The following is a 17,745-nucleotide window of genomic DNA, read 5'->3' as shown; positions in this document are numbered from 1 at the left end:
CAGTCTTCACAAATAGAGATGGCAGGGGCGCCTGGGTGGCTCAGTGGGTTAAGCCTCTGCCTTCGGCTCAGGTCATGATCTCAGGGTCCTGGGATCGAGTCCCGCATTGGGCTCTCTGTTTGGCAGGAAGCCTGCTTCCCCCTCTCTCTCTGCCTGCCTCTCTGCCTACTTGTGTTCTCTGTCTGTTGAATAAATAAATAAAATCTTTAAAAAAATAGAGATGGCATAAAGATGTGTTCAAACAAAGAAAAAAGAATATATTCATCACCAATGGGTTTTGTTACCAACAGAGCTTCTCTGGAGGACAAGACTAAAGGAAATTGTCTAAGAAAAGGGAAAATGGTCCTGAGAAGAAGCATGGAAATTCACAACAGAAAGGGTAAGCATGTGGTTAAATCTAAGTTAACAACAAGTGAAAAAAAATAACAATTATCTCCTGTGAGGCTTAAAATTCATAACAACAGAATAAAAGGTGGGAAGAGGTAAATGCAGTTAAAATGTTCTAATTTCCTTGCATTGTCCTGGACATACTAAAAGTATTAATTTTATACTAAACTTTAATACCTCTAGGGTCAACATTTTATTTTCCTGGGTTATGCTAAAAGGATTGTAAAAGAATGTGTAACTAACAAGTACAATAGAAGAAAAAATAGAATAATAAAAACAATTCAAAAGAAGGCTTAAAGGGAAAGAAAAAAGGAACACAAAAAGGGCAGAATAAGTAGAAAATGAATAGTGAGTTGACTGCTTTAAACCTAAATGTAACGGAAGTAGGTAATTACATTAAATATTTAAAAAGAACTAGACCAATAAAAATATTAACCTTGTCAAACTGGTATATGATAAGTTGAAATTTAAAAGATAGAAAAATATGTATTAACACAGCTTCATAATATATAAAGTAAAAATTGACAGAAACAAAAAGTAAATTTGACAAATCACAGTTGTAATGGGATATTTGAACACACCTTTCTCAATAACTTATAAAGCTAGCACACAAAACGTTCAGTATGAGTATAGAAAATTTGTACAAAATGATTAACAAACTTGACCTAACAGAGCAACAAAAAGAATAGATATTCTTTTTAATTACATGGGAAAAATTCACCCAAACTGGCCACAGGAGGTAGAAAAATGGTCCCCCAAAATATGTCTATATCCTGATCCCCAGAATCTGTAAATATGTTATATCACATGGCAAAGGGAAATAAGATTGCAGATGGCATTAAGGCTGCTAATCATATGACCAGAAGATAAGGGGATTAACCTGGATTATCTGGATGGACCCACTGTAATCACAAGATTTCTTAGACGTTAAGGGAGGTTGAAGAGCTAGTGTCAGAGGAATACAGAAAGTCTCTAGAAGTAGGAAAAGGGAAAGAAACAGTCTCACTATAGCCTCAGGCAGAATGCAGCCCTGGGAACACTTTGCTTTTAGCTCAGTGAGACCCATCGTGTCTGACTTCTGACTCCATAACTATAAGATAATAAATTTATGGGGTGTCTGGGTGGCTCAGTCAGTTAAGCACCCAACTCTTGATCTCAGCACAGGTCTTGATCTCAGGGTTGTGAGCTCACACCCCACACTGGGCTCAGCACTGGACGTGGAAACTACTTTAAAAAAAGAGATAATAAATTTATGTTGTTTTAAGTCACTATTTTTCCAATCTCTCTTACTCGCAGCTGATCCAATTGCTAATTGATTCCAGGGTGTCCCCATCAGCCATGTTGAACAGCAGGAGCAGAAGCAGTACATGAAATGGTGTAGCTGGTGTAGCTGGAATATTGGCTGAATCTTGAGGATTGACAAGAGGTGAGTCTGAAGTAGGGTGAGATCCTATCCACTTCTGCGTACAATTGTTCATGAAACATTGACTAAGCACCTACTCTCTGCTAGATCCTGTATGTAACACAGAGCATTAGAGATCAGTGGGACGAGGTTCTTGCTCTCCAAGAGCTCACAGGGGAAGACAGAGAATTAAACCATGGAGAAGAGCAAAGACAAGAGCAGGCACCAGAGGAGATGGGAGCACAGAGGTCTCTTCTAGCTGCCAGTGATGGAATCCAAGTGTGTACAATTTAGGCCAACTATGTATGGGCTCATATAGCCAAAAGGAGGAAGGCCAGAGAGAGAATGTGGCCAAGAAGATGTGTGAGCAAAGGCAAGGTGAGAAACAGGTTGGAGGGTGCGGAGGGCCAAGAGGGCTGGTGTATCTGGGATACAGAGCACAGGGGAAGGAGTAGCAAGAAGAGATGGAGGCACCCATAGGCCACACCATGGGGGAGGCTCAAATGACAGGTCATGGGCCACACCATGGAGGAGCCTCAAATGACAGGTCATGGGCCACACCATGGGGGAGCCTCAAATGACAGGTCATGGCCTCTGGATATCACCTGGCAGATTATGCGGAACTGAGGAGAAAAGGAAGGAGTTGTTAAAGAGAGGAATGCAGTGGTGAAATTTGGGGTTTAGACACATCACATTGACTGCGACTTGGATGATGTGTTGGAAAAGGGCAAGACTCAGGGAGTTCTTTTAGGAAGTTGTTGCAATAATACAGATGGGATCATACTGTACTGATCTCCATGCTGTACACATGGGGAGTTCCATGAAGATAGCCAGAAGGGACTATAATCAGGACATAGGAACCAGAATCAGGAGGCTTTTGATTGACTTGAGGTGGGCGATGGCAGAGAGAAGTAAGTATGAAGGACATGATCTCTGGTTTCTGATGGAAGCAACTTGGTGCCATATATTGAGATGGGGGATACAGGGAGAGCAAGTTGGAGGGAGATGATTAATTCAGTTTGGGGCACATTGACTTTGAAGGGCTTGTGGGACATTCTGGTGGACATGGCCAGGAGCAGCTGGATGTTTAGGTCTGGGGCTCCAGTGAGAAGCCTAATCTGGAGAGATCCATCAGAATCTAGGACATTGACAACAGAACCATGGGAGTAGATGAGATTCCCCAGAGGACAAGACTTAAGGCAGTTAATTCTCAACAAGGTATGCATGGGGTGGCATATCTCCCTGGGAGGGTTTGGAATCACCAGAGGGGCTTTCCCAAAACACCAACCTTCAATTTCAGTAAATACCCTAGGAAGTGTGACCAAAGGAAACTCTTGTCGATGAGGATGTGACCTGGGGTAGGAAGAAATTTGAGACCCTTGGTAAGAAGAAAATAGAGACAAGGTGGGTACAGAGCAAAGGAAAAAAGGAGCCAGAGAGGAAGAGAGGTTTGAGAAGATCCAGGAGAATGAGGAGCCCCAGATGACAGAGCAGTGACTCTCAACTATGAATGTGCACCAGGAGCACTTGTGACACGGATTCCTGCCCTTCACTGTTCTGATGCCATGGGTCCCTAGAATCCACATTGTAAAGAGTTCTGCAGGCACTATTTCTGAAGTAGAGAATTTCACGAAGACAGGTGTGGTGGACAGGCTTACACCCCCAGAGGGGATGGGTCCAGCAAGATAAAGATCTGTTGGATTCCACTCTTCAGGAGGTCACCAGTAACCATGGAAGAGGTAATTTCGGTGGTGGCAGCGTGGGTGTGGAAGCCAGATTGCAGTGGGCTGAAGACTGAATAGGAGGTGAGAAACAGAAGACGGCAAATGTAGACCCCTTTTAGAAGTTTGGATGAGAGGCGGAGGCGAGAGCTTCAGCCCCCTCAAAGGCCAACTTCCATCTCCTGGAGAAACTTGGCAAAGAGGATTAGGGAAATCTGGAGGCTGAGTCAGACATTCCATGGACCTTAAGAACGCACCAGGAAGGCAATTTGGGAATCGGTAAGGGCCGAGCATACCTCAAGCTGCCAAATCACAAAACCAAACCCACTGTGCCCTCCTTCCGTCTACCCACTCCAAGTGAGTTCCACCATATTCACCGCCCAAGTGATCGTTCCATGACTCATATCTGACTATCTTTCAAGTAGGGCACCTACTTGAAACTTCCCAACAGCTACTTTCCCCACTCTCACCCAAGAGAACACCAGGGAACACTCCCAGGGACTACCCAAGTCCCTGACCTTGGCATTCAAACCCCTTCTGACTCTGGTGATCGCTCCTTCCCTCTGCATCTTCACCCCCACCCTCTTCACTGTCATCTCCCACTGTACCACATTCACCCTGAACCCAGGCTTCATAGCATCACTGGCAGTTCCCCAGTGAACTGTGCTCTCCCGCCCTCATTAGCCTACTAGTCAGCTTAGACACAGAAAACTCAAGAACCACCTCCTCTGAGAGTTAGTTACTCCCTCCTTTGAGAGAAACAGCACATTGCCCACACCTATACCAGAGTACAGGTAAAAAAAAGTCTTCTTATCAATTTGTACACAGCTGCCCCTCACTGGACTGTGTCTTCTCTGGAACCAAGAACCTCATCTTACTCTTCTCTGAATGACCAGCAGCTGGCCAGGACTGAGTTCCCAGAGTGCCAGTGATGGGGCACCTGGGTGGCTCAGTGGGTTAAAGCCTCTGCCTTCAGCTTGGGTCTGATCTCAGGGTCCTGGGATAGAGCCCCGCATGGAGCTCTCTACTCTGCGGGGAGCCTGCTTCCCTTCCTCTCTCTCTGCCTGCCTCTCTGCCTACTTCTGATCTCTGTCTGTCAAATAAATAAAATCTTAAAAAAAAAAAAAGTGCCAGTGAATGTGAAGTGGGGTTTCACCTGAAGTACCCATCATGATAAAGTAAATGTTAAAATTACGAAGTCACCCTTTGATCCACCAATCAAGTAATTGAATCTGCAGTTTCTTCCCTCTTTCCCCTTTCCCTTCTCCCTAGTTGTACTAATACTTTCGGAGTAATTTTCCCTCCTAAATGTAAGAAAAGGCAGGCTCTGGACAACTGTGTCTTTAAATTAGATGGTACAGTGTCTCGTATGGACTCTGAAGTCGTATGGGGGGAGTGCTACGATGGAAAGGACACCGGGTTCCATCTCAGGGAATTTTTCTTTAATTCTTTCCTTTAACACGCTTCTTAACCTCTCTGAACCTTAGTGCAAATGAGGTTACGAATACCGTTACCTAAAAAAAATTGTGAGAATCTGGTGAAAGACTCCTTGAAAAGCCTAGTTTTTGTCCCGCTAGCTGTTATTAGGCTTCTGAGATCCCAATAAAATAGTATCTCAGTATCAGGACACCAACAAATTGCATTTGTAATTTTAAATGGCCGAAAGATGCACCCAAGGTAACACCGCCCGTCCAAGTTCGTTTCTCTGAAACACGAACTTCTGTACCTCCGTGCGCTCCTCAGGCCCACTTAAGACGACTATAACTGAAGCTCCGCCTCCATAGCATCTAGCCACGCCCTTTTCCGTACAAGCCTTACGTTGTAGGGGCCTTTAACATTGATTGACACTTTTACTCACCAATAAAAAGTGAAATTCCAGTCAACGTCCGGTGAGGGGGCAGGACTTCCTTGTTGTTGCTAAGACACTCTTGTTTCGCTCCTTGACAACCCTGGCGGGGGTGCGCTAGCTGCGGCCCCGGCTCCGGCCCCCGCGGGAGCAGGTGAGGCCCCGGGGCGCGGCGGGGAGCCGGGCGGGGAGGGCCGGCCCGAAGCGGGGCAGAGTGGCGTCGCGGGGCGTGTGGGGCCTTGGCTTCCGCGGAGGCCCCACCTCAGTCTCCTGCCTGCTGGTCCTGGTCCCAGATCCTCCCAACCCCCACCCCCACACTTCGGGGACCTGCGAACTCGGCCGTGACAGATTAGCGGTGGCGACTCTGTGGGCTGCTCCTTCCCCTACACACCCGAGGCCCCGTCCCGCTGCGCGGTCCCCCATCCTCCCCGACCCGGCTCCCCCCAGGACCTTGACCTTAACCCCCCCCCCCACAGCCCCCGCCCCAACACACACGTTTCGCGGAGTAATTACCCCCTCCCACCGTTGGACTGGTGGTCGCCGTCGCATTGGCTCAGACCGCTTGACTTGGACAGTTGGTGACTTGCTAGAGCTCCAGGCTGGTCAGCTCCTTCTTTGGGCCTCAGTTTCCCCATCTGTAAATAGAAGCTGAGCTTCGTAAATAGAAAGCCTCTTCGACTCTAAAGTTCTAGGATGTGATTCTTTGACCCAGCTATCGGCTTCCCTGAGGATGTGCTACCCATCCTCAGTTACCGGGTGTAGTGAAAAGAACTTGGCAAACCCAATTTGGATTCCCAGTTACAGGACCTTAGCAAGTTATCTAACCTCCCTGGGCTCCAGGCTGAGTTTATATGAAATCAGGATACAATAGGGCATCTCCTTGGGGAATTCTGAGGATAATAGGAATTGAAGTGTAAAGAGCCCAGTCCAGTGTGAATTTAGTATTTGTTATTTCACTTCCTTTGTCTCTTACTTCCTCACATTCTCCCCCTCTGAGAAGTATCACCAGTGCCCTTAGTGTCAGCCGTCATTTCTTCATGTGACCCTCAAATCCTGATCTCCTGCTCTGATCTTTCTCTGGGGCTTCAATGGTTAGGGATGCTTTGGGGGTGAGGGTAGCCCGAGTTACATTGCTGTGCTGGTTGGACTCAACAGCTTCCCTTCTGTGACCAATGATCCGTGATTTGGTGATTGCCTCCTCACAAGACACCTCTATCTGCATGTCTCACCAGCCACGTAAACTCAGTAGTTCCAAAACCAAACTGGCCCCCTTCTTTACTTGTCCATCCGTTCTACGTGACTTGCCCCGTCTTTCTCAGTGGCGAGGCCATCGTGTCACTCACTCGGCCATGCTCCTCACACTCGGGCGGTTGTCAGTTTCCTTTGATTCTGCTTCCTCGAGGACTTCCCATCTTCTCCATTCCTGAAGCTGCCATCTTGGCTCAAGTCTTCAATGCCTGTCACCTGAGCCAGTGCTGTAGCTTCCAAGCTGGTGTTCCCTACCTTTAGTCTTTTCTGTTTACCCATCCCACCAGAATAATTGTCTGAGAACAATGCAATGCCACCAACCCCCAAGAGACCTCCAAAGGGGCTCTCGTTCCCCACTAAAAATATCCACACTTCTCAAGCCTAGGTTTTAGAGCCCTTCTGTACTTCCACAACCCAACCCCAACATTTTTTCCCAGCCTTCTTTCCCCCTTCTGTGCCACTTTCTGTCCTCTAGCCAAACTGGACCATTGGACTGTCCCAGAAAATGCTTTGAGCTTACTGCTTGGTTGTCACTGTGTTTGTTCTTATCTCTGCCCCACCTTGTCCACTTGGCAGGATTCCCACTCAAATGCTGCCCCTGCCACCAAGCTTTTCTTGCTATCCTCTCTCCCACCCCTGCCCCTTCCAGAACTCTCCTCCTCTCTCTGTCTCTGCATCTGCCTCGTGACAGGTACTGCTTTCTGCCATGAAGCGTAGTTAGTTCCTGTGTATGTGTGTTGATCTCTCCGATTGTAAGCTCCTTGAAAGTAGAAACTGTCTCTTGCTTATAGTGGAGTCATTGAAAAGGCATAATCTTCAGTCCTATACAGCTGAAGGACTCCTAGCTCCTCCGTTTGTTAGCTGGGTAGAAAGTCCCATTCCTTTTCTCAGCCGTCATGGTCATGTCTAACAGAGTACCTGTCTAACAGAGTTATTGGTGGTGGGGGTGGGGGGCGGACAGCAAATAACATCCTGAATGTAGGACGTCCATCCTGTTGCCTTGCTCAAGGTCAGTGTTCAATAAATATCGAATGGATTTGATAGGTCCTCTCCCTTCTCAGGGGGCCAAATGAAATGTAACTTAATCACAAGATAGATATCTGATGGGCTTCTGCCTTGTGCCAGGCACTGGTCTTTGTGCTCTAGGGTGTCTACAGAAGAATAGATGAGGTTCTTCAGCCTCGGGGTGATTGATTGTCTGGACTCACGACACATGGCTAAGTCGTGACTGGTTGTGAGATGTCACAGAAATTATCAATTGTGAATGATAAAAAAATATGATAGGGCACCTGGGTGGCTCAGTGGGTTAAGCCTCTGCACTAGGCTTAGGTCATGATCTCAGGATCCTGGGATCGAGTCCCGCATCAGGCTCTCTGCTCAGCAGGGAGCCTGCTTCCCCCCCTCCTTCTCTCTCTCTGCCCTGCCTTTCTACCTACTTGTGATCTCTTTCTGTCAAATAAATAAATAAAATCTTTACAAAAAACATAATAAATCAGTGCTAACTCCCAATTTATTTCTGTAATAATGTCATTCTTAGTCCCTTACATTCAAATCTGTTCTCTTGAGTGGGAAGGAGTGGGTGGGAAACTGCATAACCCACTGTCTGTGGGAAGTGTCTGTTCTTGTGTAGAGTTAATAGCTGTGACGGTTATGACTTTTTGCTGTACTTTGTATCTTGACAAAAAATGTTTGGGATTTCATCCAAATTTGGATATGTTGGTGAGGGGGTACCACGTGAGTCAATATTGCTTATTATATCAGTTACACATAGAGAAAATGTCTTCATCTCTTCATCTCTCCATTTCTTTCTCTTCCTGCTTCCTTCCTTTGTCTTCCCTCCCTCCCCTTAGTCTAAGGCATAGCAAAAGTGTTCACTGGACCTCAGTAAAATGAGAAAAAATAAGGGCAGTGTTAAAAACAACACCAACAGCAGCAACATCGTATGTGCGTGCGCGCTTACGTGTATGCACATGCGCATACGCGCTCCGCATTTGTGAAAGGTAAATGGCTTTTCTGAGGACTCTCCTTTTTTCTGCAAGCATCTCCTTCTAACTGTTAAAATCTTCCTTTTTAGTAGATAATGTGTTTAATGCTCTTGCTTAGCATAATTTAAAAATGCAATCCTACGTTTGCTTTCCCCTTTCTAGACTGATCTGTGAAATGCAGATCTTCCATGTTGTTTCCTGACCGCACCATCATCTTGGGTGAATGGCCACAGGCCCTCAGGTTCTTCTCTCTTCCTCTTGCCAGCTTTGCTCTGTGTTTGCCAGAAGGCAGAGGGTAGACGTTGCCCGGAAAGGCAGGAAGATGACCAAGGTACACAAGTGTGTATCCCGGATACTGCTGGAAGCAGGAGGTGTGCCTCGACAGGTGCTGGACTGGGAGATGCTGAGAAGTGAAGCTATTTGCATTTGGGTCTGTCTCCTACTTGCTTGTGACTGGGGAATAGGTAGAAAAGGTAGAATTAGAAGATACGGGTTTGGATCCTAGCTCTGTCATTACTGGCTGTGTACCCTTGGGCCAGCCCCCAAACCTCTCTGAGCCCTCAGGTGCCTAATCTGAGAACGGGGAGTGGATGCTGCCCCCACGGGTTGTTGTGGGGTGAAATGAGACATGAAGGAGAACACCCAGTGCACCCACACCACTAGCGCTGGCCCCAACTTGTTCTACAGAATTTCCTTGTGACTTTTGTCCATCTGTGCTAATACTGTGGTTTGCAGGGTGACAACTCAGTAAGTATCGGTTGGTTTGGCTGAATGTTTAGATGTTCCATGAGCCCGCATAGAGGTAGAGAGAGAAGAAAGACTTCACAGGTCCCCTTCTAAGTGCACCAGTAACAAGAGCTGACATTTACTCTGGAATAGTCTGTGCTTCAGCCCCAATTTCTAGATGAGAAAACTAAGGCTTAGAGAGAGAAACACTTGTCTAAGACATGCGATGTGAAATCAGACCTGCCCTTGGAGCCTACACCCAGCCACCGCCATGTCCTGCTCTGTGTGTCTTCTCATCTCTCAGATCCTGGTGGTGGTACCCGGAGGCACCCCAAGGTCCACAGGCCAGGAGTGTTCTGGGCATTGAATGCATGGGGACACCCCCAGAGGACTGGCAGACACTTTGGGCCTTAGTCTCCCCGATCCCTCTCACATCCCCTAGCCCTCTTCAGGAGTCTTCTGAAATGCTTCAGAAGCAAAATAATACATAGCAACTGAGGTCAGTGTCACAAAAGAACAAGGCACAGACAGCAGGACAGGGGCACTGGCTGTTTCGAGGCGATGACAGGAAGAGCCCGGTCTGTGCCTCCTGTTGCCTGGGAGAAGCCTCGAGGCAGACACGAGCGAGGCTGGGAGAAGCTCACCGAGGCGCCCTGGGGTGGGGAGAACTGGGGGCTGGAGAGAAGGCACAGCTGCTACAGGCTTGGTGCACCAGGACGTCCTGGGACTGGTACCCAGCAGATTCCAGGACCCTGGCCGTGGGCACGTATGCATTATTAAAGGACTCTCTTTTAGGCCTGATGGGACTTCTTTCTGGCCTGGAGCTGTCAGGCACATACTCATTTGCATGGAAGATGGATAAGGTTATTAAAACCTCTGGGTCTGCTATTTTTGGTAGTGTTCTTCCAGCAGGGTTTTAAATCGCGGCGGAATGACTATAGCTGTACTCTAATGATACGGCATCATAAAAGATTCTCTTACTTTTCTGTATTTGGTAGCACATCATCTATAACTGTTCCTTCTTATTCTGCAAGTCTCATCCCTTTTGGATCCCCAGAAGTACAGGTAGTGGTTAGGGAGAGCCATTTGCAATCGTGGTCCTTCATAAACGTGCTGGGATTGTGTTGATGAAGTCCTGGCTAATGGCAGGGCGGCGGTAAGAGCCGCGCTGTGAGAGTAGCGCGCAGAGCTCTGCCGTTTCCAAATGCTCACAGGCCACTAATGGGTGCTCGCGTGCATCTCTGAGAGCAAGAAGGTGGGTTGCTCCCATTTCACAGAGGAAGAGACCAAGGCTCCGGTTCAGTTACTTGCCCAAGGCTACAAAGCAAGGGAGAGAGCAGAATTCATTTTGGTTGTAAAACAGGCATTCAACCATAAATACTCTGCCTCACCGTTCTCCACGCCTCCACGCCTCCCCGCCCCCCGCGCCCCCACCACCTCCAAAAAATACCTGTCTGGGTGGCTTTCCCCCTTGGTTCCTGAAGATTGGACTTTGGTAGTACCTCCGACCCATCAGGGTTCCGTATTCTCGGATCCACAGAGTCCAGCCGCTGCCGCCCTCCCCCAGGGCATGCACGTCCACACTCGCCTCTGGATTCCCTTCCAGGCCACTCCAGGCCCGCGCTTGTGAGCCCTGAGGAGGAATTGGATCGAATTGAAATATTTAGGCAGAAGAGGCCCCAGCAGCTGCGGAGGACCCGGTGTTCGGCATTCGCAGCTGAAAATCTTGGGAGGTCAACAAACCTGAAAGCCCTTCGCCTTTGATCATTGCTGCGGCCGCCACTTCTGTCAAACCTGGATAATGTGGGGGTGGGCAAGCAAGTGGCCTTGGGGAAAGAAAGCCGGGTGGAGAGGTTGGAATTGGAGATGGGCCTTCATATTAAGGAGCAAAGACCAAACGATTCCCTGGATTTTGTGAAATAAGAAACACGAGCAGAAAGTACAATGAGGTGGTGCCTGGTCGATGGCCAGCTTCTATGTAGAGACAAAAATTGCTAATATCTGAGCACTCCAGATGCGCAGACTTGATGAGAGGAGAGGAGCCTTCTGTCCACGGGGAAATCGGGTGGCGGAGTCGGTGGCAGGCTCCCAGCCTTGTGCGAGGGAGCCCACCAGATGGGGCGGTGCAGACGGTCTGTGAGGCATCAGAGGGAGGAAATGGTGGGCGTGGCCCGGAAAGGGGGCGCAGAAAGCTCAGCACTCGGCCATGCAAGGGTTGAGTTCACATTAGAACCCTGGTCACAGACAGGCCGGACATCAAACGTGTACTTCACGGCAGCTGGCTGGAGGCGGGTTCGTGGGCACCTCCCAGGCGACAGTGCTGTGAGGAGGGCAGAGGCCAGAGACCGACTGGGAGTCAGACCCCAGCCCTGCTGCTCACTAGCTGAGACCTTGGGCCGACGACGGGATGGCTTCAAGCCTCCATTCGTGCAGGCCTCCCCACAGGGTCCCCGCAGCAGCGGGGCGCGAGGGACCAGAAGCCTAGCAGATGTCACCCATCGTCACTGCCTGTTAGTTACTCTGCGAGGCATCTTCCGGCTTTGGTGGCTGTGCCATGACAACAAACCTATTTGGGACTGTGAGACGTGCTGGAGTAACGTTAGTGGGCTGTATCTGTCCAGCCTGGATGGTTAAATAGGGTTCATAGCACGGTGGTTTAGATGCGTTTAGATCAGTAGTACTTCTTCTCCCCCCCCCCCACCCCGCCCCGAGGGGCAGAGGGAGAAGCAGACTCCCCGCTGAGCAAGGAGCCCACCGCGGGACTCGGGACTCGGTCCCAGGACCCTGGGATCATGGCCTGAGCCGAAAGCAGACGCTTCACCAACTGAGCCCCCCAGGCGCCCCAGATCAGTACTTCTTCTGAGATGAAAAAGTTCTTTGAATTACGGGATAAATTGAATTGTAGAATAAAGAGAAACACCAGGATTTCTAGCAATGCTCCCAGACATTTAGGATCCAGGCTCTTCTCTTTAGGAAAAGTCCCATCTGTTATTATATAACTAGATTTGCAAAGAAAAAAGATCCAAACATATGTGTTAGGCTTTATCCCTCTCGGTTCATGTGTATGCACGTTCTCTCATGTATGAGGCCACGTGCCGGGCCCTGTGTTAGCCGCTTTACATACATTGTCTCATCTGATCTCTTACAGCCCCAAGAGACAGATGTGACTTACCCCTGTGTTAGTGCTGAGGCATTGGAGGCCCAGGGCCACGCTGCTGGTGACCTGTAGAACCAGCACTAATGCCCACGCCTTCCACTTTCTGGACCAGCCGGCCGGAACAGGGAGATCTGGGCTGGGCTGGGAGCTGGCCATGCCCAGGAGGACACAGATCATCTCTGCTCCTGTTCCTTCTATAAATCAGATTAAAAAGCTCGGAGAGGGGGTGCTTATAGAAGGAGGTACTTGCTTGTCCACAAGACCAGGACGGTCGATCTTGACCTTGACACTTAACTTCCTAACCACGTGTGCGGGGAAGTGAGGCCCACGTGCATCAGGGTTCCCTCAGACTTGCTGCATTTGCTAATTGCCGGCTCCAGCTCCAGCCTCGGCCTGGCCCGCAGTCAGTATTTGTCTTGATAATGACAGTGTGGGCTTCTAGCAGCATACCAGTGTGTTCTTACCGGTCCCAGCAGCTCGTGTTGACTCATCCTCCCGTCTGCAGTCTTGCTGGCCATTTGGAAAAGGATGTGGAGGAGTTAAGACGGGGAGGTGTCACATTGTCAGTGAGACATTTCTAATTTGTGATGTATGGGTTTAAAGCCAACTCTCTCTCCTGGTTTTTCCTGTTTTCTACAGCACCCCTTGAGGAAAGACATTTTCTGCTCCCACCCAGTTGGCAGGGCCTGCTTCCTGAATCTCCCGGGTGTGTCTTAATTGCCAGTGCCAGCGCCTCCTGAAAGCCCCACTCTCTCCCTCCAGTGGTCACAGTGGAAGGATCATGGGAGAAACAGAAGGGAAGAAAGAGGAGGCTGATTATAAGCGACTGCAGACCTTCCCTCTGGTCAGGGTAAGCCGCAGGGGAGGGAGGCAGGGCGGCCAGCAGGGCCTGCACAGCCTCTTAGTGAGACAAGGAGCTCGTTCCCCACAGGACAGCAGGAGGAGGAAGTGAAGGGCTCTTTGGGCTCAGGTCTGGAGGTCTGGGGGTCAACAGCGCTTCGTTCTGTCATCCACTCATTCATTCGACAAGTCTTTCCTTAGGCCCCTACTACGTAGTCTAGGCACTGCAGTGAACAAGCCAGGGGCCTGGGTCACATGAAAGAGAGGCTTAAGGAACGTAACTCAGGTAATCAGTGCTGTAGAGAGAAATAAAGCAGGTGTATGGAGCTAGTGGAGAGAGGTTAGCTTCTGGAAGGAGTTCTCTGATCTCCGACTTGAATAAAGCTGGGGAGATAGCCTTGCGGATATCTGGAGAAGAGCATTTGAAGCAGGAGAAACAGCGAGCCAGAAAACCCTAGGTGGGAGTGAGCTCAGCATTTTGGAGAAACAGAAAGATCGGCGTGCTGAGATGGATGACAGGACATGAGGGCCAGAGTGACGACAGGCCAGGCCTCACAGGCGGGCCAGCCACCCCGACAGACATAGTGACAAACGTGGATTCTGTCCTGACTTCAAAGGCAAACAGTGGATGCTTTAAACCAAGGAGTAACAGGATCCGTTTGATGTTTTTAAAAGCTCACTCCAGTTTCGTAGGAATGGATTTTAGGGAACAGAGTGGAAGTGGAGAGACCGGTGATGGCGCCACTGCAGGGGCCCAGAGAGATGAGGGGGTGGCTGGGTCCAGGTCATGGTGCGGAGGTGCACATGGTCGCACTCAGGACAGATCTTGAAGGTCGAGGCAGTAGAAGACACTGGCGCTTTGAGTGGCAGGTACAAGGGCATGCGATAGTCAAGATAACTCCCAGGGTTGGCTTTTTCTGGAACTTAGGAGAGAAAATGGTGTCAGTTACCAAGAGAAGGAAGGTGGAGGAAGAGAAGACTTGTGGGGAGAGTTGAGTTATCTTTTAGACATCTCAGGGAGCTGGTCAAGTAGACAGCTGGACGTCGGAGTCTGGAGACCCCAAAGGAGGTTGTAGCTGGGAATGAAAATGTGGGAACCCTCCACATGTAGAAGATAGACTCACAGGATGGGGTGGGAGATTGCTGGAGAAGAGAGAGGGGTGGAGATGAAGCCCAGGACTGTCCTGCAGTCGGGGTGGTCAAGGGGAGATCCAGCAAAGTTGGCGAGAAAGAGCAACCATGGGAAGGAAAATCAGAACCATCGAGAGCAGCCGAGGTGTCTCTTCGGGCTTTCAGAGTGAGATCCAGCGGCATTCTGGGCCTGCTTCTAAATTATTTTCCATAACCGGCCTCTCTCCTGCCCGGGCCAGGCTGCTTCCCCATGGCTGCTGGCTGGAACGCGGTGTTCATGAAGCTTCATGCCCTTGCAGAGGGGCCCGGATGTGAGAGCCCGCTTGGTTCCACTGCACTCCACGCCCCAAGTCTGGAGATGGGTCACCTCTCTGGGCTGTGCCCAGGGCTGTTCTGGGCCAGCTCCCCAGTATCCGTGCCTTAAGCTTGGGACAGAGAGGCCCAGACCACAAGGCCAGGTCATGGGCTAAGCTGCTCTCTGTTTGTCCCCCTGCCCTGTCCCTAGCACTCGGACATGCCAGAGGAGATGCGAGTGGAGACCATGGAGCTATGTGTCACGGCCTGCGAGAAATTCTCCAACAACAATGAGGTATTGCCGTTGGTACAGGCGGCCTCTTGTGCCTTTGGTGACCTGCGTGGGTGAATCAAGTGGCCCCCGTCCCGACATCCAGCTCCAGAGAGCCCTAATGGGACCTGGCTAGCACCTTCCTCAGAAGGATTTGAAGCCCGAGGAAGGCCAGGAAGGGAAGAGTCTGGTGCTGTGTCCCAGCACTGGTCTGCTGGTCACACCCAGCCCTAGAGGGCTCTCCGTGATGCCCCTGCCCATGCTTCCTGTCTCAGGCAGGTGTTTCTCTGCCCAATAGACTACCTTTTCCCTTTGGCTCCATCCCAGTAGAGAACAGGACCCAGCCAGGCATCCATTCATGTATCCATTCATCCATTCTGAAAAGATGTGAAACGCCATTTCTCACACCAGTCGCTGTTCTAGGTGCTGGGGACACGGCCAGTAGGCATTGATGTAGGAACGTTGTTCATCAGTCTGGCGATGACTGAGAAAGTAGCATGGCAGCCGAGAGGAAGGCAGGCCCTGGATGATGAGAGCCTGGGCTTTGAGCCAGCCAGGCCTAAGTTCAAATGCTGTCTCCAGCCCTTGCTGGCTCTTTAACCTGGGAAAAGCCATTTCTCATCTCTGCGCCCCGGTGTCCTGATCTGTAGTGGGGAGTCAGATGCTGTGTCCGTGCTGGGCACTTGGGAGGAGGTGTGTGCCGAGGGGGCGCGGGCCAAGTGCCTGGCATGCTGCGGGGGGCACTCAGCATACGCCTGGGCCTGGGACTCACCCTCCAAGGCTAGGTCCTCTGCCCCTCCCTAGACTTCTTCTCAAAAGAAGCTTCTTGAAAGAGCCAGCACAGAAAGGAGTGGGGGCTGTTGCCATCAGTGAGGGAAGCAGTCCAACTTCTCTTCCAGGAGCCCCTCAAACCCATTAGGGGAAAGCTTCTCTGTTCCCTGAAGACAAAGCCAGCGGCTCGCGATGCGGAGAGTCGCATACAGTCTGCGGAGTGCTGTCAGGCGTGTCACTGCACAGTGTCGTGTCCCCAGCACAGCCTGCCGCTGCTGACACCAGAGACAAGCGCTAAGTGGCAGAGCCCAAACTCGGACCCAGGGCTCTGTCTGCGGACCAGTGTCTGCTTCCCCTCCCTCTCCGGTGTCTGTTCTTCTGTTCCTATGTAATAGCCCCTGGCCAAGGCGGGTGGGTGTGCATGTGGCGCAGTGTGGAAACCCTTCCTGAAGGTTCCGGGAGCAGGAGAACAACAGTAGGGCGTCGGGCTCTTCTCTTGCCAAGATTCCCAGAGAGGGGGCTGACCCGTGCCCCCCTCTCTCCCCTCCTGATAAACGTCCTCTTCACTCCAGAGCGCTGCCAAGATGATCAAGGAGACGATGGACAAGAAGTTCGGCTCCTCGTGGCACGTGGTCATTGGCGAGGGCTTTGGGCTGGAGATCACACATGAGGTGAAGAACCTGCTGTACCTGTACTTCGGGGGGGCCCTGGCCGTGTGTGTCTGGAAGTGCTCCTGACGAGGCCCCTCCCCAGCCCCCAGCCCCGCAGGGCCCAGTACTGCTGGCAGGTGTCACTGTCCTGGTCTTTATCGGCCATAGGCAGATGGCCCCAGGAGGAGCCTGTCTGCTCATGGGACACTGGCAGCATCTCCCCTTGTCCTCTGGAGAAGTGATGCCCCCCGCCCCCCAGAAGCCCCTTCCCCGATCTGACCCCAGGCTGAACAAACCACTGCATCTCATGGGGCTGGTAGCACCCTAGTCCCCCAGCTTTGGCCTGAGGACCAAGCAGCCTTCCCTGGTCCTCTCCTCTCCCCATCCCCAGCTGCCAGGCTGTGAGCTTTTGTACCTGCCTCCACTCCTGTACTTGCACTTGGTAGCCCAGGGCGGAGGGTGTGGACATCACTGAGCCTCTGCGAGGCTCCGGGGCCAGGAGTGCGCTCGCCTGCGAGGCCTGTTTGCAGGGAATCCTGGCCTGCCGGCTACCGCTCTTCAGGGACCGCATGCTAATTTGTACTTCTTATCTCTGCTGGGTTTTCTATATTCTTTTTTGAGCGTGGGGAGAAGGGTTTTAGTAGAAGGGTGAATCCTATTTTACACAGCGGTCTTATTTATATAAATGTCTTGGTTTTTACAATTAAAGTGACCAAAAATGGACCTTGATCTATAGCCTCTTGAGGTTTTGGGGGGATGGGCTCAGCATCCCCAGGCCGTGGTGAGTCCAGGGAGCCCAGGAAGCCTTCGGGCTGAACAGCAAGGCTCCTGGAACGTGTGCCCAGGCACAGCCCCGCTCTCCCAGGCCCTGCTCCCTCGCCATTGCGTCCCGGCTGGGGGTCACAGGCTGTTGCTGGGGCCACGCGGACACTGACCGAGACTCCCTCGGTGGCCAGACGGAGCTGCCATCGCCCTAAAGACGTTTTCAGTCTCACATGATCGAGTTTTAGTTCGAAGGTGTTCATTCAGCGGCTGCTGAGGTCCAGGCTCCGGGGCTGGGGACACAGGATGGAAAAGCCCCAGACCCTGCCACCCGCACGTTCCCGGTCTCCCGTGGTTCCGGGGGAACACTTGAACTCAGTTGTTTCAACCGGACAGGAAAAGTGATGTGACCCGAGCTAGGCCAGGGCCCTCCTGGAGGAGGAAGGTGGGAGGAGGAAGGCGTGCCTCCACACCCAGCCCAGGGAGTGAGGGGGGCCTCTGGCGGCGGAGGCCTGAAAGTGACTCTTGAAGGGCGGAAGGGGGAGCTTCCCTGG

At 51.0% G+C, this 17,745-nt stretch overlaps 1 protein-coding gene and 1 long non-coding RNA gene across 3 annotated transcripts; both read left to right on the top strand.

The window, feature by feature from the left end:
* The first annotated feature begins 252 nt into the window (after positions 1-252).
* On the top strand, positions 253-4,271 carry LOC116854628. Its single transcript, XR_004380197.1, has 3 exons — positions 253-379; positions 1,710-1,813; positions 2,831-4,271. It is a non-coding gene; the product is annotated as an uncharacterized LOC116854628 (long non-coding RNA).
* A 1,135-nt stretch (positions 4,272-5,406) lies between these two features.
* On the top strand, positions 5,407-17,158 carry DNAL4 (dynein axonemal light chain 4). 2 transcript variants are annotated; one of them, XM_032836690.1, is made up of 4 exons: positions 5,407-5,510; positions 13,112-13,322; positions 14,949-15,032; positions 16,352-17,158. In XM_032836690.1, exons 2-4 carry the CDS (start codon positions 13,254-13,256, stop codon positions 16,514-16,516), a joined length of 318 nt encoding a protein of 105 aa, XP_032692581.1. In that variant the 5' UTR covers positions 5,407-5,510; positions 13,112-13,253; the 3' UTR covers positions 16,517-17,158. The 2 variants fall into 2 exon arrangements, with proteins under 2 accessions (XP_032692581.1, XP_032692582.1); XM_032836691.1 differs by having other exon boundaries at positions 5,413-5,510; positions 13,235-13,322.
* Positions 17,159-17,745: the final 587 nt, after the last annotated feature.

This window comes from Lontra canadensis, unplaced genomic scaffold, assembly GCF_010015895.1.
Source record: "Lontra canadensis isolate GAN:19392208 unplaced genomic scaffold, GSC_riverotter_1.0 scaffold93, whole genome shotgun sequence".
In the NCBI taxonomy this organism is placed as follows: domain Eukaryota; kingdom Metazoa; phylum Chordata; class Mammalia; order Carnivora; family Mustelidae; genus Lontra; species Lontra canadensis.
This window is presented reverse-complemented; position numbering and strand designations above follow the sequence as displayed.

What these genes read in the sequence shown, in the direction of transcription:
- DNAL4 (XM_032836690.1), top strand. Translation starts at nt 13,254, where the DNA reads ATGGGAGAAACAGAAGGGAAGAAAGAGGAGGCTGATTATAAGCGACTG. An exon ending in AGACCTTCCCTCTGGTCAGG is followed by an intron (nt 13,323 to 14,948) that starts GTAAGCCGCAGG and finishes CCCTGTCCCTAG; the next exon opens with CACTCGGACATGCCAGAGGA. An exon ending in AATTCTCCAACAACAATGAG is followed by an intron (nt 15,033 to 16,351) that starts GTATTGCCGTTG and finishes TCTTCACTCCAG; the next exon opens with AGCGCTGCCAAGATGATCAA.